The sequence below is a fragment of the Hyperolius riggenbachi genome, chromosome 6 (assembly GCF_040937935.1).
Source record: "Hyperolius riggenbachi isolate aHypRig1 chromosome 6, aHypRig1.pri, whole genome shotgun sequence".
Classification (NCBI taxonomy): Eukaryota; Metazoa; Chordata; class Amphibia; order Anura; family Hyperoliidae; genus Hyperolius; species Hyperolius riggenbachi.
In genome coordinates, this window is record NC_090651.1 from 38333787 (window position 1) to 38360082 (window position 26296).

Genomic DNA, 26296 nt, shown 5'->3' on the forward strand with positions numbered 1-26296 from the left:
AAAAAAAAAAAAGAAGAGCTCAGGTTTCCAACTTGGGACAGTCTGTCTACAGATTCCTTCAATAAAATAATGCAGGAGGAAATCTGTGGGGTATGCTGAATTTCCCAATCAGATCTTCATTCTTCATTCCAGGAATCTTCATTTAGGACCTCTCCTGCAATATTTATACCGATCTGTGTATAGGAATAGGTATAAGAATATAAATTGTTCTTTACAAAATAAACACACATATAGGGCCCTTTTCCACTTCGCCACCAATCGCTAGCGATTGCGATTCAGCAAAGTCCCTTTTTTTGACGATTGCTATTTTGCTATGCAGTGCATTGCATAGCAACATCGCGGTAAAAATAGCTTCGAGGCGCGATTGCGTTTTGGTAAAAAACTAATTGCGGTAGTAGAAATGACCTACTATGTTATATAACCTATATTATGCAAACCCTAGCGATTTAAAAATCACTAGAGATTTGCAATTTATAGCATCGCAATCGCCACAATTTGAAAAGGGCCCATACACACACACTGCTCACAAGTGAAACTGCAACATCATGAAGAAATTCACAATGCAGTTTGCAAATCACAGAAGCGATAGGAGTGAGTCATATACTGTATATACTCGCATATAAGCCGACCGGTGTATAAGCCGAGGTAACCACTTTTCCCCTCAGAAACCAGGAAAAATTGATTGTCTCTCGTATAAGCCTCCTCCCCAATACAGCCCTCTCCACAGTAGCCAGATGTGCCCCCAGTACAAGTCAGGCCCATACCCAGATGTGCCCCATGAATGATACAGATGTGTTTCAAGATGCCACTAGAGGGCATCATAGATATGAGACACAGCGATTGCCACACAGGAAGAATCCCAGATCATTGCACCAGTGAGACGTTGCTGGCATGCTCTACTTCACAAGCCAGGGGGCACAGGTAGTTTTTAGCAATGCATTCTTCACACCATGTTGCAGGGGATGGGGGACATGGACACAGCAGAGAGCCAGCTGGCAAGAGCAGGATCACTAGAGCATGATCATTACACCCCTCTTTTTTTTGTGTGCTGAAAAAAATAGGCTTATACGCGAGTATATAAGGTACAAGTTATTTCGTTTTCATACACATCAGGTTATGTAACATCCAGCTTCTGGTGCTGCAGCTGTTTTGCCCCAATTTGTCGATACATGCATTTGCCACCCAGAAGATGTGTGGAATGATGGGAAGAGGTTAGATCATGCAAGAGAAGAAAAAACACAGGGACACTGGTAGCTTAATTTTCTATATACCCATGTACAAGCTGAGGTACCCACTTTCTCCTGAGAGACCAGGAAAAAGTGATTGACTTGCATATAAGCGACCTCCCCAGTATAGCCCCCTTCACAGTATCCAGATGTGCCCCCAGTACAAGTCACCCCCCCTCCTCATATAGCCAGATGTGCCCCAAGGATGATACAGCCATGTCTCAAGACTCCACTAGATGGCGTCATAGATATGAGACACAGTAATTGCCACACAGGAAGAATCCCCAATCATTGCACCACTGACATGTTTGCATGCTCCACTCCACAAGCCAGGGGACACAGGCAGTGTTGAGCAGCACACTTTGCACACCATGTTGCAGGGGATGGAAGGCACAGACACAGTAGGGAACCAGCTGGCAAGCGCAGGATCACTACTGCACTATCCTTACGCTCCTCTGCCAGTAACAAAACCTGCTCCACCATCCGTTCTGCTCCACTGACTCGCATTTAAGCCGAGAGGGTAACTTTTCAGCACATTTTTTATGCTGAAAAATTAGGCTTATATGCGATTATATAAGGTAGATTATATGAGATGAAATATTGTAAGTTAAAGTAAAGTACTCAAAAGTCTTGCTGATCAAGCAACCACCATTAGCGCATGTGGGGAAAAATCATCCCCACTTAGCCTTACGTGGGTTCATCGGTTGCGGCTTCAAAGGAATTTTATGAAAAGATTATTACAAAACATGGACCCCAGCCCTGGGGTAATGGATAACAGCAGCAATAAAATGTAGGAGGCGCAAGTGAAAATCAATAGGAGATATTGGCAGTGCTTCCAAATACAGGCTGCACCAGAGTTGACCAGCTGTATAGATGTGCAGAGCCCACACACAGGCAGGTTACACAACGAGCTTTCAAAACAGATGCAGCAAAGGAGGATGTTGGCTTCAAGGACAGTCTTTGTACAGATTGTTCAATTCTAGACGTTTCCACAACGATGTTGTGCTCTCTCGGAAGAGACCTAACCACTAGCTGACAGTTAAAACATAGTATGAAACTGAGGCTGCTAGCCATAAATGGTCTACACATTTTCTAAAGGACAGGGAAAAGATTGGCAGCGCTCAATCAGGCTGAAACTGAAATGAAACCAACCGAGGTGTGCAGCGCCCCAACCTCCTTCCCCCCCGGGACTTAAAGAGACACTGAAGCAAAAAAAAAATATGATATAGTGAATTGGTTGTGTACTATGAATAATTACTAGAAGTTTAGCAGCAAAGAAAATATTCTCATACCTTTATTTTCAGGTATATAGTGTTTTTTCTAACATTGCATCATTCTGTAATATGTGCAGATTACACAACACTCAGCATTCAAAATGAGTCTTTCGGAGCAGTCTGTGAAGTAATGACCTCTCCTCTAGCAGAGAAAAAGTAAATAGTCCAGGAACAGTTGAGATAATAAAAGTCAGATAACAGCCCTCTCCACGACTAACTTAGTCGGAGAGCTTAATGGCTTGTTTGCATAGAGATAACAACTGGAGTTTCTCAACTCTTCCTGTACTGGAAACAATTACATTGATGTAGCTGATCTTAATGTTTTATTTCTTAGCTGTGCTACACATTACAAATCATAATATCATCATTTTTTTTCGCTTCAGTGTCTCTTTAAGTTACACACCTTAGCCCATATGCAATTCATTTTTTTCTCATGAGTTTTCTCCTAGGAGATATTTTTAAACTTGTCAATAAAATGATTTTCACACCACCAGCAAGCAAAAAGTACACAAAATGTTGACTACTTTTTCACCTATCTTGGTACTTTTTCCATTGCAAAGTGCAAAAAAATTGATTCTAAATTGAAGATGGATAATTATCTCCTAGGAGAAAACTCAGGTAAAAAAGTGAATTACATATGGGCCCTTGAAAACAAATCAGATGCAAAACTATGCACTAAACCCCAATCTAAATAAACTGAATGCAAACGGATACCCATAGATGCAGCTAGCCATAAGTAGACTTACATGTTTGCACAACTTGGAGATATTGGCAGATATCGAGTGCAGCCTGTGTTTGGAAGCACTGACAATATCTCCTGTCTTTTCCCGGTTCATTAGAAGTGATAATCAATAGTATAGTAGCTATATACATATAAGATGAGTTTCGGCCTAACTTCAAGGACAACTGTAGCGAGAGGGATACGGCGGCTGCCATATGTATTTCCTTTTAAGCAATACCAGTTGCCTGGCAGCCCTGCTGAGCTATTTGGCTGCAGTAGTGTCTGAGTGACACCAGAAACAAGCGTGCAGCTAATCTTGTCAAATCTGACAATAATGTCAGAAACACCTGATCTGCTGCATGCTTGTTCAGGGGCTATGGCTAAAAGCATTAGATGCAGAGGATCGGCAGGAGAGCCAAGCAACTGGTGTACCAGAGATATCGGCGCGGGAGACTTGGGCGCAGGATCCAGCCGGTATATAGCTGAGCCTGCTGCTGCACAAGTTCCCGGCCGTGTGAAATACTATTCCCCCTCCAGGCCGCCATGGATGGTGAAGAATGAAATAATTCGGCTTCCAGCAATTGCTGGAAGCCCAATTATTGTGTTTTAAAAGTGACTTCTGACGGCGCCAAAGTTACTCCCTGTGCGCTGCTATTGCCGTAATTCCTATTACGGCCTATGGTGGCGCCGGCTGCGCCCAAGTCTCCAGCGCTGGATTCAGCGTGTTCGAAGCAACTGGTATTGCTTAGAAGGAAAGAAATATGACATCCTCCATATCCCCCTCGCTTCAATTGGCCTTTAAAGATGACTGGTTAGACATATGCAAGAAAACTAATTTTATTCAGCACAGTGGACTACTGAATAAAATTAGTTTTCTTGCATACGTCTAACTAGTCATCTTTGAGGCTGAAATCCACCTTATCATGAAAAATGTATTCGCCAAGGACGGCGATGCCGTACTCTGAATTACTTGTGGTACACATGGCTTTGGCAAAGGTACTCAACCTTAACAGATATACATGTTTACGGCTACAGTTACACATACTAACAGCATTACCAGTACAATAACATCTTTGCAGTAGTGTATGTTAGATTTTCAGAAGAGAAACACCTGAGGCAAGCATGCTGAGTGCAGAATAGGAGGTAAGAATCAGGAGTCAGTGGTATTGAACAGTAGAGCTCCCTGGGGGAAGAGAGAGTTCCTGCGCCTGGTGGATTTCGATGGGATAGTTCGGTAGCGCTGATCTGATGGGAGGAGCTCAAAGAAGCAGCTGCCAGGGTGGGAGGCGTCACAGGAAATCCTGTTGGCTCTCGTCCTCATTCTGGCAGTGTGGAAGAGATTGAGGGGTGGCAGGGGCGATCCGATACCTTATATGTATATAGCTACTATACTATTGATTAGACAAGACAAGACAAATAACATTTATATCGCACTTTTCTCCTGACAGACTCAAAGCGCCAGAGCTGCAGCCACTAGGGCGCGCTCTATAGGCAGTAGCAGTGTAAGGGAGACTTGCCAAAGGTCTCCTACTGAATAGGTGCTGGCTTACTGAACAGGCAGAGCCGATATTCAAACCCTGGTCTCCTGTGTCAGAGGCAGAGCCCTTAACCAGGAGACCAGGGTTTGAATCTCGGCTCTGCCTGTTCAGTAAGCCAGCACCTATTCAGTAGACCTTTGGCAAGTCTCCCTGATTACCTATCATGTGGACGCCTCCTACACTTGCTGATAGGAAGAAGGAACTTTAGAGAACATCCCGAAGAGGCAGTGGATGGAACAGGGGCAGATCAGAATGCACTGATTGGAGAATTCACCGAACGTCTCGTGGAGACCCGTTTGCAACAGCAAGTGAGACATCCAAAAAACAGCCTTCCACTCTCAACGGTTTCACCTGCGTGCTTCTAAGCCATTCACAACAGGCTGCATGAAGTACAGCTGTGTGCACGGTGGCCAGCTACTGGGATGCCATTAAGGACACAGGACTGCACGTGAGGTGCGGTGTCCCCATCATCACGACTGCACTAATGAATGGCATCTGTTATGGTATTATGAGGACAGTTGCTTCTGCCAGTTGAGGAAGGACAGCCGTGGACTTGTGTGGTGGCTTGCCATGAAAAAAATACGTGCGTACAAATGAATGAAAAAGGTTTGCACACCTGTCAAAGGGGTTAACATCAAGTATAGAAGAAGGAGCAGCCAATGGGGTGCTGAGTGTATAAACCAGACCGTAGTGACAGTCCTACAAACATACTAGAAAAGATTGACTGGTACACCAGCAAAAGTTGAATGCATAAAGTGTATATATTGAAAAAAAGTATGCAGCAGTACAAACAAAAAACCAGTAGCAGTCAATGGCTTACAGCAATGTGTTACAGCAGTATACAGAGAGATACACCAAGGTGGAAGTACATCAAGAACCTCCCATGAATCCACTCGTCATCATCTGTATTACAGCAGCCAGGAAGGAGCCTCAGTCTATACCCTCTGACAAAGGAACACCCCGAAACAGCGCTGTCAGGGTATACCTGATCCCCATGATTCACCATTCTTGATCATGCCTTTTCTGCATTTCTCCATGCTGGTTAAGGCTACTTTCACACCAAGACGTTGCGTTTTAGGGGACGTTATGGTTGCATAACGTGCCCCTAACGCAATGCGTGGTGGTGTTTAAGTTGGGCGTCAGATTGAGCCGTGTTATGTGGCTCTCAAAGCAGCCGCTCCAGGATAGTGATGGGAAGTCCGGATCTTTTTAAGGATTCGGATCATTCGAATCGGATCATTGAAAAGATCCGGATCTTTGAACCGAATCATTTGAATCATTTTACTAGGGAAGCAGACTGAGGGTGAAATGACTAGCAGGACAGGACTTTCCCTGCACTGTACATTCTGTAGGTTCTTGTTTCTTCCAGACAGACATCCACTGTGAACCGAATCTTTCATTGTGATGATCCGGATGATTCGACTCACAAAAAAGATCCGGATCAAATTAACGATTCGTTCATGATCCGGACAACACTGAGTCTCACCACGAGTCACCACAGTGCAGTGAATATTAATTAGCCATGTGGCTGGTCACTGAGCATGTGCAAACAAACTAACGTAGCTCTATAGGGGTATAACGTACAGCATGCTGCACTTTCATTTAACGTGCAGTGTTATACCCTAACGCGACGTGTGCACTGTGAACGTGCAGCGTTATACCCAAACGCAACCTGTGCACTGTGGACAGCACATTGATTTTACAGTGCTGTGAGTTAGGCTGCGTTACTGGCTACTGTAATGTGGGACTTTTAACGTCCCACTGTGAAACCAGCCTTAGTGTTGTATTCGCTCTCTCTATTGTATCTCCACGCTTGTAATACTGATGATGACGAGTGAATTCATGGGAGGTTCTTAATGTACTTCCACTTTGGTGCATCTCTCTGTATACTTAGCACGTAAAAGAGAAAGAGGCGCCCTGGTGTAATAAAAGCATCTAAAATCAGCTTAAAATTGAAAAGTGATATGAGGTAGCTTACCTCAATGACGAAACCTCTGTAGTTAATACAAGGGATTTTTATTAGCACAGGCAACATGTTTCGCGGGTCTCGGCCCGCTTCATCAGGCCAGTAAAAGTGCCAAATAGAAAATATCATCTAGCATAGGGAGCTACCTAGCAGCCTCCGTTGAAGCGCATACATAGCGCGAAACGGCCGTCAGGCAGTTTGTGCCCAGCACCCACCGCACCACCGCACTACTTATATATGGTATGTGACTTCCTGTGACACTCCGTTTGTTTGTGTATGGTTTTACCAAATGCTTATATGGAATAAAGCACCTGCAGTGCCAATAATACCTCCTTCTCCTCATTTTTATGCATTACTGATTCTCAACTGTATCAGAGCACGCAGGTTGCACCACAAGATAAGAAGTGCAAGAATCCTGTCCGCACCACTCCAGTGTCAGCTGTTTTATGCTGTAGTGCCAACTATGCATCTCTCCTTTTGTTGATGTTTTTTTCTTGTTTTTAGGGTCTAAAAGCTTGTGAAAAAATTGCACGGCTTTTAGACCCTAAATCTGGAAAATATAATGCCAGGGAGGTTAATCGTTAATACAACCAGAATTTTTGTATGGGCAGGGTGAGCATTTTTTGGCTTCACTTTGCGCCCAAATTTCCCAGTTCCATTTTTGCCAAAATTACACCTACAGGTTACTTTTCATATTAATTATATACAACTGTGACTTGTTTTCTTGTATAAAAAGTCAGTGAAATTTTGGGCTCCTGACAGTCACCGTTGTTTTTCAGCCATGGGGAAAGCAAAATAACCGACTAAGAACCTGAGAGAGAAAGTTGTTCAAGTTTATGAAAAAGATGCAAAAATATATAACCAAAGAGTTGAGAATATCAATCAGCAGTGTTCAAACTCTCATAAAAAATTGGAAATCTTTGGGTTCTACAATAAGCCACGTTAATTCTGACCAACACAGATAACTTCAGCGCCAGAAAAGTATTGTGGGTGCTTCAAGATGCACTTTAAGAGAAATGGAATGCATCTTTAAACAGTCAGAAGAAAGTCATTATTGTGCCAATGTTCCGAAATAGCTTGCTTAAATTATGCAATACATGCCCACTGCTCCCCCGTTCTTTGTCGTCCTCAGTCGGCCAAGGTCGGGGAAGCAGCGCGCATGTGCTGCCTGGCAAGGCACATCCTTGGTACCACGCCCGTGAACATTCTGCATATGTGCACTATGTAGTTGTGATGTCATGACTGCATAGTGCACATAACGCTCCTGGCCATGAGACCAGGGGCGCGTGTCGCTGGACAGCGCCTGCGCACTGCTCGCTGACCCAGAAGTAGCTTCTGGGGGCCTTTACAAGATAACAGCAGGAGACAGAGAAGAGCAGTGGGAGCAGTGGGCATCAGGACTGCTTCTGAACATGTCTGCTCCCCCCATAAAAATTCAGGAAACCTAAGGTATCCTTTAAGCATCAAAAGTTCATTAAAAGTGTAATGTGACCAAATTTAACCTTGATGGTCACAATAATAGATGCTAAGATTGTAGAGAACTCAGCAAAGGGTCATGTTAAAAAGTATACCATACCTTCTGTGGAACATGGAGGTGGAAAAGCGCTTTGAGTTCCTAGGGAAAAAGGGGCTATAAAAATATTACATCTGATGTGTTTTGGTGGAAGCTACAGCAGCACAGGAGGAAAACAGGAGGGAAACAGGAGGGAAAGAGGCTTCAGCCAATCAGGCTGCATTAGTTAAGTCTAAAGGGGAAATAGAGAAGCAAAATAGGATAAACCAGCATGCCCTGCAACTTCCTTTTTGTGTACCAAATTGTGTGTGTACCAAATAAGAGTCAGGTAAACTGGGGAATGAACATTTATCAACAAGAAAAGTAATAGTGATTTTAACTTTTGGATTGCCTGGCTAGCATCTTTATTTGTTTACCAGATAAAAATAAAGAATTGATTATTTTATGCCCGACCATTACACTTTAATACCTGGCGCACACCATGCAATTTCCCGCCAGATAGATGCGTTGAATAGACAATTTCTGACAGGTCTGACGTGATTTCTGTTCAATTTTGTATAGAAGTGATCAGAAAAATGATCGGAAATCAGATGGGACCTGTCGGAAATGATCTATTCAACCCATCTATCTGATGGGAAATTGCATGGTGTGTACCAGGCATAACACTTCTTGCTGAGGTGCAGACACGGTTTTTCTGCACAATATAAAAGGAAGGGAAAATTAAAAAAAACAAAAAACAAAAACTATGCATTGAAAACACATTTCCTTCTCATAGCATAAAAATAATAAATTCTGATTTATGATATTAGAAGTCATGGGGCCTACATGCACAAATTACCTTAGTTAAACTCGATGTACAGTTATGAAAATCAGCACAAGTAACGGATAAAACAATTTAATTATAAAAGTAAAGAGGTTTTATTGTCAAGTATGGTAAATTTATCACTATCCCTACAGCAAGTCAGTAAAGAACTCTCAGATCAGCCTGTTTCAACCCTACAAACCATAGAAACAGCAATAACAGTTTTTGAAAAAAAAATTCACATTTATTTACTGTCAAACAGGTGTTAATTTTTACATTGGAGATTACTGATGGGCTTTTTATTAACAGCTGAGTTTAAAAAACAAAACAAAAATAAAACAAAAAATAAAAATGAAATTGTCACTGAAAATGTACACTTGCTTTAATTATAAAATAAATTAATGGCTAAACATAGGCAGAAAGGTCATGAGAGTAATAATCCGGACTGTTACTAAAAAAAAAAAAAAAAATATAGATAGATATATTTATATGTAGGTCAGGCACCGCTTGTTTACCAGTTGAGGGATTGTGCCAATGATCCCTGTTCAATTACCTGCCAATTTTTCTATAACTTGTGCAATTAATGGCAATATTGGCTTCTGAATATATAATAAGATTTTTTTTTTCTCATTAAAAATTCATTTGGCATCAAATAAAAGAAATAATAAAATTAAAACTAAAAATGAAAGAAAAATGTTATTTGGATCCAACTTTCTATAAAAATAATGCAACAATGGATTGGATAAATCCCATTTAATACCACAAAGAACAAGCGTGAGAAAAAAAAAAAAAAAGCTTTGTGCAATCAAGATTTTTCACAATATTTTCTGTCAATCTTTCAAATTATTTAAAACAACAGTTAAATTCAAGTTGGAGACAAATGTCATTTCACCCTAGCAATAGAACAAAATATAATTTATTTTGCAATTTTATCATGATAACAGTTCATTGTACAGTTGAGGAAACATATGAAATAAGGCCAGTGGCTTGATTGCTAGTGGTTAGACAGGTTTTTGTTTAATCTTTGCCTTAATTGAAAGTATCTGCAGTGACCTGCAAAGCAGGGAAAATACAAATAAAATAAAATTAAAAAAATGACAATCCTGCAGACTATTCAGAAAGAGCATGGTAGAGTAAAATCTATCCCACAGGATTTTTCGGAGCCTACATCTTGTATATAATACAATGCAGGCTTCACAAATGGCAGCCATATTTACAAACTGGGTTCCCAAAGCTGCTGCAAAAAAATGGCCAGTTTGCTACTCTTCTCCATCCAAAGTCTGGTCAGTAGCAGCAGCAGATATTTTTAAATACCGTGTTGGTACCTCTTTGCTTTGTAACAAATATTTTAAGTATACTCTGTGTATATACAAAGTTTTTTTTCCCCCCCATTTTTGATTTATAAAAAAATTCACAAAACTGAAAATGTCCATAGCTCTCCTACACAATGGAGAGCAGCGTGAGTCTTATTAGGCTGCCGATCACAAATAAGGTGGCCTCAGTTGAACAAAATTGAGTCTTTTAATACCTGCATGAGCCATTTGTACTCCTAAAAATTTCTATTAAAGACTTGTGACTAGTTGCATTTGTCCTTCCCTGACATCTCCTTCCGGGACGCAACCTTCTTTGTTGATGGGTATAATGTAACCATCACTATTGCCCCTGCTTATCTGGTAGTACATTTGAAGATGGTGGCCAGCTCCAAGATTTGGCATGCTTTTGTAATAAACGTCCTCATTTTCACTCTTTCTTGAGGGAGATAAATCCTCTTCAATGTCTGGGCTACTCTCTGGGTATGGAGAGTCCCGTAAGTTGGGCATACTAGTGTAGAGGGAGTCTCTGTTTGGGGATTGAAGATTGTCTTCAGCCTCGGCGGTCAACTGTGACACATAACTGTCCGTTCCTTCGGTCTTCACTTTTTTCTGCGGGTGGTACAGAAGAGAGTGAGTCCGCTGTGGAATTAGTGGTGCTTCTAGCTCTTTGTGGTGAAGTTCCAGTCCAGGGTTGTCCACGTGCATTAAGGAAGAAGCATCAGCAACAATAGCATCATCTTCACTACTGCTGCCCCCAATAACAGTTTTGACGGGGAGGGACCGCTCCAAAACATGGTTCTTGCTACTGCACCGCAGATTATTGTGCACTAGCTCTGAAATGATCATTTTTTCGAACGCTGTATCATTCAGACTTAGTCCACAGTCTACGACTTGCACTCCATCACTGTAATCCCCATTCCGTAGAGAGTAGCTGTTGTTGAAGTTACCATTTAGCGGTAGAGTATCCATGGCACTTGAATCCCTGGCATTGTTCAGTGAATGTCCTGAAAGAAAGAAAAAGACAGTGACAGTTTAGGGCACATTTTGTCGGCTAATTTTATAGTGTTCTAAAACTTTAATGTGGTCTAGGACAAAGTATAATGAAAACACCACCTTTGAATAAAAAAATTAGTACATTGCAATTTTTTTGGGGTTTTTTTTATAGACTGTTCTGTTCTCACATTCCCAATATGTAATTAATTGCATATCTCGGGAAGAGAATTCTTGAAAATTACCAAAACATAAAATATATAAAACATTCGAGGTCTAAAACTGTTCACTCCATACTCCTGCATATCTAATGCAAAGAAAACAAAAATGGTGGAGTCCTTTGTGGTTGATCAGTAATTTGTCCTAAACAACACCAATAACAAAATAACACACATATATATATAGAACTGTATATGTATACGTAAAATTATAGGAAGATGTATAACAAAAATCAACAAACTGCAAGCAACTAGTTCAACAATGTTTCTAAAGATTCCTTTACTTCTGGGGTGCGGAAACGTAAAATAAAAAAAGACAGAATGGAAAATGGACAAATACAAAGACATTATGAAGAACGAGGATAGCCACCTTTCACGCTAGAGGCAAAAAGTTTCCCACAAGCATCATCCACAACATGATAGAGCAAGGTGGAATGACTCACTGCGTACCACTCACATTATGGCTGTCTGCTCAGTCTATCTGGGCTAAGTGTAGCTGATATATAAAAGAAAGTAAAATGATTTATTGCACAAGATGGATTACTAGGATTCTCAGCAACTTATTCAGAGCAAGGGTTCAGCAAATGAGATTACTAGCAATAACAGCCTTTGTTTCTGGTTAATGTAATATAGATTGCTCATATTCTATGTGCCAGCAACAGCCCCAGGCTTTTAAATAGTCAAGAGTTTGCCAGCATCGGTCACAGTGATAGTGCGGAATGAACCCACATGGGGTAATTAGCAAAGTAAGGGCCCAGGGTGAGCATCGGGCACCGAAGGTCAAAATGCAGAAATGCCAGGAATTTCTGTTAGAATGGTTCACAGAAATTAACCAAATAAATATCGGATGTGAAATGAGGAGATGTCTCTGCCGTGCTGTCTCACGTACAAAACGGACGAGGGGAAGGGGAGATGTCGTTGTACATATGATACAATGGTCTCCTAATGGAAACATGCTAAAGTAGACAAAATGATGCATGGAACACTTATTTTTTTTACTAAATAAAAAAAATCTGTAAAGATTAAAAAATAAATGTAAAAATGGAACACAGAGTCTAAATTTGAAATGGACACCATGTGATTAACCATATGTGGGGGAAGGGGAAAAAAAAGTGGTGTTTTTTTCTTTTTAAGTTTATTTATTTTTGTGAACAGATCAAACAATATGACGTTATTGCATCGTATGCAAGGCTTGGAGGCGAATGGTACAAATGAGCAAGGCGACTACGATTGGGGATCATGCTTAAGGCTGCAGTCTACTGAAGGCCACTAAACCAATAATACAAATTGGTTCTCGTGAAAAATAGTTCTGCAATTCATAAATTGGGCAAGCAATGATTTAATAATCCAGAAATATCTGCTGAAAATTACGAAGGTAGAATATAGGTTTTCTTTCTATTAATATTTGTCTATATTTGTCATGGATGTTGAAAATGCTAAAGAAAGTTTGAGACCCTAAGACATCGGATTATAGAATTAATTGTGCACTTGTTTTGAAAATTAGTTGTAATATAAAAATAAAGTAAAACTAAGATCAAAATTATTTATCGGAATGCAGTTTTTATGGCAGTGTTTGCTTAAAAAGTAAATTATACCTCTGCCGATTACTTCATTATAGCAATGATATTTAACAGGTTGATCATTTTTAACGTTCCTTGAAAATCTGTGAATGTTACATGTGCATTTTCATTCCATATCAACTTGTATTTTGGTTTTATTGGCCTATTAATGAATGTCTACTAAGGAGGATTTTGACTACTTTCGATGTTTCGTAAGTGAGGTATCAATGACAGGAGATATATCTAGGAATAATTAAACAAAATTAACTTTTAGCAATTACAATAAAATCTCTTTGCGCTGTACAGACCTCAAGGTGTGCAAAATCAATGACTGAAAATTAATGGGTGTTGCTAAACAGGCTTTTTAAAACTATATAAACATTTCATTTAAAGCAAGTTGTTATATTTTTAATATAATTTTTTTTTTTAATAAAGATAAGAAAATGTTCAAAATCATTGTCTAAATATTAAAATGTGATATTTAAAACAAAAAAAAATCTTTTTTTTTGTTCAAAGTATAGAGATTCTTTTTTGAATATCTATATATTTTGCTACAACTTTTTTTTTTTTTTTTTTTTTAAGTAGCAGTTTTTTTTCTAGAGCGTTTCCTAGCCTGTAGCAAGATTACTGTGGGAATGTAGGAATGATAAGCAAATAAAAACATTTCTGCTTGACAGCACTCTGTTAAAACAGCAAATTATTTCAGCATTGCAAATATATTACCAACTGAGATTGCAGTATATCCATTGCTGTTATCCAAATGTAGACAAAAAAGTCCAGATTCAATTTGAAATTAATATTACTAATGTCTTTGAATACAGATTGTGAACCACTTGCCCGCTGAGTGTATTTCATGATTGAAAGTTATGTTTTAAATGTGCCTGTTTAAAAACCATGCTGAAAAAATTTACATTTGATAGGCAAAGTTAAGTTTTACTCCCATACTTGTCTCTCTGTAGTTCGCTAGAGGAAAGCATAGGTATAAAAAAAGAGAAAGAAAAAAAAAAAAAAAACAACAACAAGAGAACAGATAGGACAGACTGACGTTAAAATAGAATTAAGGGTTACAAAAATTTACAGTAGCAAAACATTGAAAAAACCACAACTATATCTTAGTGTCTTCTATACTTAAATATCCAACAGACACGTAACATTAACACAACTATGAACACACAGGTTTAAGTTTTGGTTAAAATAAATAAAAAAGCTAATGATATCCTACTACACAATATGGTTTATAAACCAGCTTAAAGCCGCACTATACTATAACCGGTGCCGGTACACTGCCATTTTTGGTCACTTGTACAATAAGACGGCTCGCCAATACACTAATTTGTCCTCCAAGCAATCACTGCGCTTAGTATGATAGAGAGTTGTACCTCTACGGGATAAATATCTTGAAGATGGACTCTTGGACCTTGTGATGTCAGTCCTGAAATAGTATATTAAGATTTATCCCACCTGCGTTGAAAACATGGACAACGATAGGTAAATACTAGAAACATCGCTATAATATAGTGCAGTTTTAAGAGGCCGGCATAGGGAGTGCTGCATGTCTGTTAATATGTAGGACAGGAAAAAAATAAAAAAAAAGAACTGCATGTCCACAGGTTTATCTTTAAGAATGTGGTGAATGAAAGAGAACAAATGAATTAAGTAGAAGCACACCTGGTGGGTTAAACACAGGAGCAGTAGGGGTATTACATACAACAGTTTCGGCGAGCAGTGTGTTATAAGGGTTGTTAGTGCCATGGGGTCGAAGAAGAGGGTTGGTTAGTAGATAATTGCCAGTCATTCCTAAGATAAAGAGAACAAAAAATAGATTCATCAGCTCGTGACATTGGCGCACTGCTCTTAATCCCCCCAAATAAAAGAAAAAAAAATCTCAGCTAGGTTGGCGTTTCTGAACAGCTCTACACTTGTCAAATATAATTCGGTTCAGAAATAAGGGATTACGTTTGAACGGTTAATTTGCAGGAGAAAATGGAGGACTGTGGCAAAGTTTTACTAATTCACAGGTGCTTTTGAAAATCCCAAAAGTAAACATTATCCAAGAGTGGCATTTAATAATTTACACAAAATTACTGTCAGACAAGAACGGTAATTAAAAGCATGGAAACTGAAGCAATGTTTCAAAATGAAGCCGCTTAAGAAAAAAAAAAAAAGGAAACCTTTTTGCCCGTGATGAGGGAATTCTACACTTTATGAATATTTTAATAATGGAACAATCCCTAATGGAAACATCTGTGTTAATAAAAAGAATGTCTACAAAAAAATGCAAAAAGGGAGAAAAAGAGAAACCAAAAAATAAAAAAGTATAGCAAGACACATTCTGCCATAAAGAAACAAAAAAAACAAACACAAAGCTGCGCATAGCTTATGCAAACGAGGCATGCTGCAAACGAGGCATGCTGCAGAAGAGAGCATTCTATGCACCATGTTCAACGTTGAGAGGCCAAAATAGATAAAAAAAGCAACATGCTACATAAGAACATTGAATTCAAATGCATTTCTTATACTACAAAAAAATCACTAACAAAAGTTACTATGAAGAAGACTGGTAGCATTGTAACGAACACACATAAGGACTATGGTAGGGACATTATATTGTGAGAAGTTTTTTTTTTTTTTTTAAAGGACAGCAAGTTATGGATTTATTAAAAAAAAATTATATATATATATATATATATATATATATATATATATATATATATATGCATAAACAAACAAATAATGGTCTTAGAGTGGGCACTATAAGTTAAATAACCACACAAATTTAGAAGAGAAAAGGTTATTTCGTTATGGATCTTGTTCTAATGTGTAGCATCAGATTTTACAATAACTACTTGGTCTTTCAATACTATAGAAAAAGTTACTATAGCTTTAGGACTCCAGTTTTAGAAACATAACTTAATTTTTTTCTGTTAACCAATGCACAAACATTTTTTAATTTTACTTTATGAAATGTAAAATAAAACAAACAAAAAACATTAAGAAATTACTAAATACATAGTAGTCCCATACCAAAAGATTGATATTTCTTACATTCGCCCATACATAGTAATTAATTTAGTCCATTATTATGCTTCGTAATTTGCAATTTTGCTTAACGTTCAAGAGTTTTAAAACCGGTCTTAGGGGTGGAACTCACTAGAGCGAATTTTTGAGTGTTTAAGGGAGCGATTCAAAATGCAAGCAATTTCCCTAAACGCTCAGCTAATGTTAATGGATGGGTCAAATTCCACTGGAGCGATTGCGATTACAAAATCGCAAATGCAGGACATGAAGCATTTTTAGCGTTTAGCGTTTCTGCAATGTAAAGTATGTAAACGCTGGTATAATCGCTCGTCAAAACCTACACAGAGCGATTTTGCTGTAAAAAAAAAAAAATTAATTGGAAGGACCAATCAGAATTAAAAACGCTAATTGCTACACAATCGCTGCCAAACCGCTTAACTTTTTAAAATTGCTACCAAAATCGTCAAAAACGCTCATGAAATAGTTTACAAAACGCTCATTAAAACGCGAGTGATTGTTATTAGCGATAGCGTTTTGTAGTGGGTTCCAGGCCTTAAACTGTGAATTCAAGTTTTTAAAAAGAGAATAAAGGGAAAAAAGTGCTGGTAATTACCTTGATTAAGCGTGGACGTACTGTTTATGTCACCTGAGATAAAAGAGGATTCTGATTGCTTTCTCACTGTGTCATTCCACATTCTTCTGATTCGGCTCTGCGAGCACAACAAAAAAAATCCCTAAAATTAATTTTTGAATTTCTGTACGGCGCAACAGCTTTTGACATACTGTGCAATTAGCTGAAAGTATCTATCATATTCCAATTATATCAGCTGCAGTTAAAATCTTGGGGCATGATAATTGATTACTGCTGAACATGCTTAAGAGGAGATAAAAAAAAAATATAAAAAGAAAAAAACAAAACTAGACATGCAAATTAGAGACATGCAGGATATATTTAAAATGGAATCAATTCCGTTAAAAAAAAGGGACAGCAAAACATGCATTTGCCATCTAGATCACTGTAATGAGAAGACAATTAGTGTATCTCAACTGTGAGTCTCTTAAGGGATGCTATAAATAAGGTTAATTAAAAATGCTGTCAACTTCTTTGTCACCTGGGTGCCGGAGGAATATCGAGCGCTGGTTCTTGCAGTTGATGCTTTAACCACGCTGTGGGGGCTTTCAGTTGGGAGACCTCCACAGCAGTAGGTGTGCCTGAAACACTTGCTGTACTCTTTGCGCACCTGTAAAATAAAATACAAAAACAAAAAACACTTACTAAATCAAGTAAAAAAGAAAATCCAAGCGCAGTCTTCTATTTATGGGATTGTTTACCAAGACACTAAAACAGAAAGAATTTGTGATAATTCAGGTTGGAGTGAGCTTGAGATGTCTTTCAGTGCATCACTGCTGAATATATGCAAATTAACCATTGTTAATTTGGCCTCAAGGTCACTCCAACCTGAATGATCACAAATTCTTTCTGTTTTAGGAAAGCAATTTTTTGTTTTTCTTAACATCTTAGTAAGGGTTTTTTTAGGACCATTGTAGTCCCTTACACACTCCAATGAGTTCTGGGTCACCACGAGCTTGCTAGTTAGTCTGTACCTCACTGATTTAGTGCCACAGAGTCAGCAAAAATAACAGCTGGCATTCTTAAGGTGGCCACTAACTGTCCAGCTCCCCGGCCTTTTGGCTAGGGAGAGTTCGGAATTTTTATCACTCCGGCCGCAAGGTCGGGGCCAGCTTGCTGGCACCGGGGACTTCGGTTCCCAGGGGACTTCGGTTCCCACCCGGCTCCCTCTCGGGGGAGCCACCCGGACCATGTGGGATGCCACATGGCCAGGCCCTTTGGGTAACCACTGGGCACAGTAGGGGTCCTCCTCGGAGGACTCCAGGATCCTTCAACCCCTCGGGTGTTGGAGGATGCCACCCCCTGAGCCGATGGCAAAGGGGGAAGGTTCCCTTCGGGGAACAACCGGAAGGGCCCTGCTGTATTGTGGGGCCCGTGGCTACTCGTGCACGTTTTGTGGGGGTGCTTTAGGGCACTCACGCTTTTTCCGTGCACGGGGCTAATAGCCTTGCTGACCGGGACTCCTGTTGCATGCAACAGGAGCCAAGACAAGCTAAAAAAAAAAAAAAAAAAAAAAATTCGTTCGAGCGATCAGAAATTCTGATCGGACGAAAAATCGTTCACTACACCATCAACTAACCAATCTTTGCTTCCTATCTATCACGACCACCAAGAAAATCCAAATTTTAGTTCGCCGAAAATTCATTCGGGCGACATTTTTTTCACTCATTCATAATCGATTGTTTCCACCAATGGAGATTATTTACAACCAATCCGATCAGAATTTCTGATCGCTCGAACGATTTTTCGCTAGAAATTGGACCGTTAGTGGCCAGCTTTAGAGAACTTAGAAGAGATCTGTTTTGAACAGCAGCTTCCCCAAGATTATAATGAAGCATACAAGTTTATTTCATTAAACTTTTGACACAACGGTCATGTAATTGTTCCTGGAGATGGCATTGTAAATTAAAATGTCCAGCAAAAGACTTAGATTATACACTGCAAGGGAAGAAAAATTAAAACAATTTAAACTTCAGCACTGTATTCTGAATAGGCCTTAAAAATTATTCCTGGGACAGGGAGGGAGAGAAAAATTATACTTACCTGGGGCTTCCTCCAGCCCCCTCCAGGCTGATCGCTCCCTCGTCATGCACCTCCGCCTGGATAGTTTGGAATTCGGCCCTTAAAGCGGATCCAAGATGAAAAACTAACTATAACAAGTAACTTGTCTATATATTTTATCTAAAGTTTAGATAGTTTACACAGCAAATCTAGCTGCAAACAGCTTTAATAGAAAATGATTATTTCTTCCTGTGATACAATGACAGCAGCCATGTTGTTTGTAAACATTACACAGAGGCAAGCTTATCTGTATCTTGAGCACTCAGCTTGTGAAAAAAACTTATTCCCCCTCCTTCCTCCTCTCCTCTGAAATCAATGGCTAGTAACACCACCTCCTCCTCCTGCCCAGACTGAGCTCCCATGAGCCCTTGCTACTGCCAAGGCTCTCTGAAAACCTGTGGGCGTGGTTTATTTAGTTTATAGGGAATTAAAGTATTAAAACAAAAACAAAAAAGTATTTGGCTTGAGGAATGCCCTATAAGCAATAGGAAAGAAACACAATTATGCAATGAGTAAAAGTTCAACTCGGATCCACTTTAAAGTCCCTCAGTTAGGACCAGTTGGAGCAGGCACAGTCTGGCCATGCATTCGCAGAACGCCCCAGACCAGAGGACTTTCAGGACCGAATTCCAGATGATCCAGGTGGCGGAGGAGGACGGCGAGTGAGCGATCAGCCTGAAGGAAGTCCCAGGTATTTATATTTTTTCTCTGCCTCCCCAGCTCAGGTTCCCTTTAAATTATTTGAAGGGGAATGGAGGAAAACTGGGCTGTTCTCTCATGAACAAACAGGTGAATATTGCACTCCTCATTAATGGAAACCTAAAGTGAAAGAAATATATAGCTTGCCGTTGTCATTCCTTTATAAACCATGCCAGTTTCCTGGCTGTAAAGCTGAGCTTTCTGCTTTAGGTTGTTTTTGAGTCACACGCCTGCAACAAGCATGCAGCCAGTGCAGACAGACTAGAATCTAAACATCTGATCTGCATGCTCACTCTGGCGTAGTAGTAAATGAAGATCATCAGCACAGAAGTCAGGAAGCTTGCAGAATTAGAATTTAGCCTCCATGTTCCTTTTACTTCAGATTTACTTTAACAAATCAGATGATGAACTGAACTAGATGTGCAATTAAACGAAGCAGTAACCTTATCTGGTTTTCAATCATTTAAAGTGGACCTGAACTCGTGGACAGGACATAAGGAAAAGAAATCAGAAATGCACCCTGTATGTATTTAGAGAGTTTAGCCTGTGTAATTCCCCCTCATTTGTGTTTAATCTCAAGTTGTAATTTGATCCTCCTCTGTGTCACATGACTGCCTATGGCAGATAAGCCCATTTGAAAGCACAGGCTATAAACAATAAGTCTGCTTCCATGAATCAAGAAGTAGAAACAGTGCAGATTTATTTTAGGATTTGTATCAGCTGTAACAAATAATTTTTTTGTTTTTGTTTAAGGGCCCGTTTCCAATAATAGTCAATGGGCCAGATTTATCAAAGCATTACCGACAGTTTTTTCTTCTAAAACTGTTCTAACCAGCAGAAAAACAGTTCTGCATGATAGTAAGAAACTTCCCAAAGCCTATGTAATATCGGCAGTTTAGCGTGGATTTCTAGAGCTACACTACAGTTAAGAAAAGTGCAAATCCATTCCTTAACTGCTGCAGATTAAGAAGTGCTCATTAGCAGTTCTACAGATAGTGCAGGCTAGATATGATTTGTGACGGGCTCCTCCCCCCTCACTCAGAGCTTGCTGACAGCATGTGTGTTGGTTACCTCAGCAACAGCAATTCCCCTCACACACTGCACTGCCTGAGAGACCTTCCTAGCTCCTCCTATTCCTTACAGTCTAAGGCCTCTTGCACACTGCAAGTGATTCAGATTCAGATTCCGCTTTTTAATCACTTTTTACATCCGATTCAGATTCCGATTTGCAGTGTGCAGGGAGTAAACTGCAAATCGGAATCTGAATCGGATGTCAAAACTGATTAAAAAGCGTAATCTGAATCGGAATCACTTGCAGTGTGCAAGAGACCTAAGAAGGAATCTGCACTATCTAATGATTTCTTAGGATGTCTAAGACAGTTCTGCATGGATTTCTAAAACCCTACTAATATTTTGTCTCAGACACTCTTGATAAATCTGGCCCAATGTGCCTGTTTCCACTAGCCCAAAAATCTGTGCAGTGCTGTGCTGAAAAAAAATCTGCACAGCAGAGCCATCAGAATTCGCACACCTCAAGGCTAGTGTGCGATTGGCCTGTAATGTAATAGGAAAATCGCATGCATTTTCGCCACACAAATTTTCCATGCAAATTTGCGTACGTTTTCGCGTAAAATTAATGTAAAAGCACAAAGGCACTGACATGGTTAAAATCGCATACTTACAAAAATACGCAAAATGTAACGCATTCTCACATTAAAATTTGCATACAAATGCATATTAATTCACTTCCGCATGCAAATTCATTTACGCGTTTTCCGCAACGGAATCGCAGCACACTAGAAAACGTAGCCTAAAAAAGTTATTACGCTGTTGTGCATCTTCTAGAGCAGAGAGGAGTTCTGAGTTCAGGTCCACTTTAATAATGACAACAGTATTTCCTCTATTGTCTATATTTCCCATGTTTATGATTACTACTGGAGATGTGAATCGACCCGGTATTTAATTGCTCCTGCTGTGTATTCCTGCTTCACTCCATACTTTATTTCTGAACATTTCTAGGCCCAGTATCCCGATAGGCAAGGCTCCACCTGATATTTGTGAGTGACAAGACCATGGACGAGGGCATCTATAGGAAAACCTAGCAAACTGTACAATGCTCTGATTAAACAGGCAGCACAGCAGGAAGGCCAGTGTTGTAGTGGCTAAAGAGAAGGATAAAGGTCCGTACACACGTTGGACTGGAGGCAACGATGGGTCCGTCGTTGCCTCCCGCTGGGTGGGCGTTCCAACGACAGTCCGGCGTGTGTACGCACTGTCGGCGGACTGATAGGGCTGTTTCTGAGCGATCCGCCGGGCGGCAATGACGGACCCGTCGTTGCCTACAGTCCGACGTGTGTACGGACCTTAAGTCAACGCTGGTTAAAACAGGTCAAGCCCAGTAGGTGAAAATGCACCACAAATAATGAACGCAAATGCGTTAGATTGCTTATCCATCTGTCCTGGTTCACCGAATGGCAGTGTGCAGGTTTCTTTCAGGTTTACAATTAATGTCGTTGTCAGGTAACACCCTCACGAACCATGTTCCATGATTAAAACCTCAAACTCCAAAAATGTCCACGTTTCCCAGTAAATAAACTATTGTAGCACTAGCCGTAAAGATGGCATTGCGAGAGCTGATAAAATAATATCCAACACACCACAAATAAGCCAAATACGTGGAAGGGATTGAATATTCATTTATCCTGGTTTGCCGAATGAAGACGTGCAGGTGCCTTAGTGTTTACAATTAATGTCGTCAGGCAACATCTTCACGAAAGTCCATTCCATGATTAGGACTTCAAAAGACAAAAACTTCCAAATACGCTTGAAATATCGGACCAGCGACAAGCGACAGGTCAAGCTGCCCATAAGAGGTCTTCGACCCCTATTTAATTCCACGCAACATCAATTGATTGCCATCTACTGCGCACGGCCAAATTTGGCTTCAACCTAATTCGCAGCCATATTTCTCCCCCCATCCTGTTTGGCATGCTGGAACTTGTGGGTTGACATAGCACAGAAAAATCCCCATAACCCTCTCTGTAAGCATCAAGTCATAGAAGACCTTCCTTTCGATATTAAAAATAGAAACAACCTTTTCCCTCTCTCAGAGAATCTGAAACGGAAGCATAATGGATATTAACTGCCTCAAAAACATCTCAGAACTAGGACAATACCAATCAAAAAGGTATTTTGTCCAAATAACCCCCATCGCCAGGACCAGCTCCCCACATACCTATATAGCTATAAAGGTACATTATCCGTCTGTGGCGCACATCCCTATGTTATTACCGGGAAATTACAGCTTACTGGGAGCAGATAGAAACTCAGCGCTATCATCTTGTCAAGTCAGAGACATAATAGTTTTTACTTTCACAATTCTATTTCACTGTTCAATTTGGCAATGGGCTAGTAATAATGGGGAAAAAAGAGAGAGAGAGAGAAAGAGGCAGATAAAATATGCAGACAAGGATGGGGTGATGTGTGAAACTTCTGTACTATAAAAAAAAAAAAAAAAAAAAAAACTTCTTATATTAGATATGATCAGACAATTTCTTGATAACCTCAGCTGTTAATAGCTGTTGCCGAAGCAACACTAAGTCCTAAGAACACAAGGCTCCGGAGAGGTCAAGATTAATCTAATCCATTTTCAAGGTGTACTCAAGTTGTGCTAGAAAAATATTGCTACACTAATGTGTAACACTGCAAGAGGGTGACCCCCCCCACCGTCAAAACCCGATCTGTAATTTATAGAAACGATCATGAAGGTGCAATGGGAAGAATTTACCTCGCTACTGTTACAGTTGTTATGAGAATTTTTTTTTTTCCAAATCCCCCTCAGCTCGACAAAGATGGTCATCTTGATTTACATTCCTGTCACTGTTCAGAAATCACACTTAGCAGTGACAACTATTCTGAGAGGAGTCTTATCTGTTGCCAAAGAACATAACTGATAACAGGCACTCCTAAGACGGCCATGTATAAAAGTATTTAAGTAAGGATGCACTTAGGGCGGGTTCCCACTAGGAGCTGTGGCCGTTTCCGATTCGGCCGTGGCTCCTGTCATGCTGCGAAGACGCAGCACAAATTACTAAGCTTGCGCCATACACGGCTATAGCGGTTTGGGCAAGTACTGCAAGAATCTACAGCATGCCGTCCAGAATTGCACCTCAGTGCAATTCGGACAGCAGCAACCAAAGTAGGTGTCTGTGGCCTAGTGAGTGACAAGGAGCCTACCTGCCACTTTCTCTGATCTTTCTCCATTTCAGCTTAACAAAAGGACTACAAAGGGTGGTGAATATGTTGAATTAATATAAGTTCCCTTATATTACACAGAAATGGTAAGATTGGATGTAAAAGATTGGATCATAAGTGGCCAGCTTTAAGGTGGCCACTAGCAATCCAAACTTTTTCATCCAATCTTCTCATTTGTAGAACTGCTGAAGGAAACTGCGAACTGCATAAGTTATCCATTCAATATATTCACTCTATTTACCCTTATACAACATTGATTTGGTAAAATTGGATGAAAAAGATTGGATCATTAGTGGACACCTTAATGGTGCCCATACATGCTACATTTTTTTTCATCCAATCTTACCATTTCTATGTAGTAGAAGGGTAAATTAAGTGAATATAATTAATAATGGATAATTTAGGCAGTTCCCTTATATTACATAGAAATGGTATGATTGGATGAAAAAAATTGTACCATGTATGGGCAACATAAGGATTCCCAAATCCCAACCATTGGCAGTTAAGACACACGCACTACATATAGCTCATCCTTTATGGTTGTCGGTCGACTGTTAGGGTGCCATTTCAGGGAATGAGCACTTTATAGACTTTCTGTGGCACAAGGGGTAAACGCAATGTGCTTATTTGCCATTCATTATTCAGCAATCTACTGGGGAAGATCAACAAAGGGCGCTGTGGGGTACCTGTACACATGCAATGTCCTCAGTCAAGATGGCCAATGAGAACAGTTTCAGGTCAGTTTTCCCCAGCATGTGTACAAAGCTTCAGTCAGCAGATCTACCGGGGACTGGAAAGGAGTGGCCTTTTAACCAGAAGTACAGGATCAGCCTTGATGTTCTGAGAATAATAAAAAAGTGTCTAGAGTCATGGCAAAGGAAGGTGACGGAGATGGAAATGGCTTACAAGTTTCTTTTTTAGCTGCACAGTTCCCCGCCCACCTCATCTATATTTATTTTTATGCAGAAAAGATGGGCGGGATCTTGTGCAAGTCGTCATGCTCGCCTGGCCCGCTATGGACTCGGGGTTCACAGGAAGTGGAATTTGAAGACTTCACTTTCTGAACAGGGAGAATGCAAACAGCAGAAGTCTTGCATCTGGATGGGGTGCATAGTTGCAGAAAAGCACAGCTATAAAACAGATTTTGTAAATTTGAAAATACAGTACTAAATGCGATACTTATAATTTAAAACAAAACAACACGTGTGCTTTCGGAATGTAACTGCTCCAATTTTGGGTTGAGTTGGTCCTCTAATGTTAAGAATAGTAAGGAAGGTTTCACACTACACCACAGCCACACCTTGTGTATGATCCGCTTTAGCTATCCCAGTTGCTTTCACTCACCCGTTGGCGTTTGCTGCAAGGCATGCATCATAGATCGCATGCTATCCTCGATACTTAAAGGACACCCGAGATGAAAATAAACTGATGAGCTAAAGAATTATGTTGGCTATATAGTAGCCAACATCTTATTCTTCGAGTTCAGCTCGTTCTTATTATAGGCGTCCCCCCATGTTCTATACGCTACTCCTCCTACAGTATTAGGGGTACAAGCCCCAAACTTTCCACACTTATTCATCCTATAGCGAAGTACGTTGCTTGTGCTTTAATATGCGATCCCACCCTCCGCGCCCCTGCGGCAGACCCCTTTGTTCGTATTGACTGTGACAGGGAAAAATTTAAAATCACTGCCACTCGTACAATTTTGAAGCTACACTCCCCAAACATACAAACGGCATGTAGATAGAGCCCTAGCTGGGATTTGAACCTGGGGACCCAGTGCTGCAATACAAGAGTGCTATCCACTATGCCACCATGCTGCCCACACATTCTAGCCACATTATGCTAGAAAAAGACTAACAACATTACAGACATCGTTAGTAGAAGGCCGTTAGTAGGCGGTTAGCACCATCAAAGGGAGACCACCGGCAAGTAGGTGTTTGTTTGGCCGGGGAGGGGTGGCATGGCCCCAAAAAAATTGCTATGGGGCCCAGTGAGTTGTAGCTACGCCCCTGTCCCAAAGTTTTAGGAGTACAATTATGAAACTTTGCACACTTGTTCGGCTCATACCCGAATAGGTTGCCTGTGCTTTTTTAAGCAATCCCAGCCTCCGTGCCCCTGTGGCCCCCAGCCCCCCCATTTTTTCCCATAGACTTTCATTGGAAAATGTTAAACTTTTGCCACTCGTACAGCTTTTGAAGCTAGACTCACCAAACCAAAGCTGAAACATTCTGTCACATTTTGGGGACCCCCAAAAAGTGGGCGGAGCCATAAACAACCAATCAGATTTTTCCTATTGACTTCAATGAGAACATGTAAACCGCTATAATTCTCACTGTATTAAAGCCAGATTTCCCAGACTTGGCACACTGGGTCACTGGGGTTAAAATTTGGCAAGGTGGGCGGAGCCACATACAGCCAATCGGACACATAGCCAACATCCTGTGGTTTCTTCAGAAACGACACCCTCTAGATGTATCTATTCTCCTTCTCCTAAAATTTACTTTTTTTTT

The 26296-nt window shown here is 40.3% G+C and overlaps 1 protein-coding gene across 17 annotated transcripts in view; it reads right to left on the bottom strand.

The window, feature by feature from the left end:
* Positions 1-9132: 9132 nt before the first annotated feature.
* ADGRL2 (adhesion G protein-coupled receptor L2) overlaps positions 9133-26296 on the bottom strand; it is a 332423-nt gene continuing 315259 nt past the window's right edge. For 4 of the 17 annotated variants that reach the window (XM_068239157.1, XM_068239154.1, XM_068239155.1 and 1 more), the window contains 5 exons: positions 17251-17379; positions 16752-16848; positions 14789-14917; positions 14066-14083; positions 9133-11357 (listed from right to left, as the gene is read on the bottom strand). In XM_068239157.1, coding sequence (XP_068095258.1) covers positions 10603-11357; positions 14066-14083; positions 14789-14917; positions 16752-16848; positions 17251-17379 — 1128 coding nt within the window. In that variant the 3' untranslated portion in view covers positions 9133-10602. Of the gene's footprint in view, positions 11358-12018; positions 12058-14065; positions 14084-14499; positions 14582-14788; positions 14918-16751; positions 16849-17250; positions 17380-26296 lie in introns of all 17 variants that reach the window. The other 13 variants (XM_068239158.1, XM_068239168.1, XM_068239156.1 and 10 more) reach the window with 5 other exon arrangements.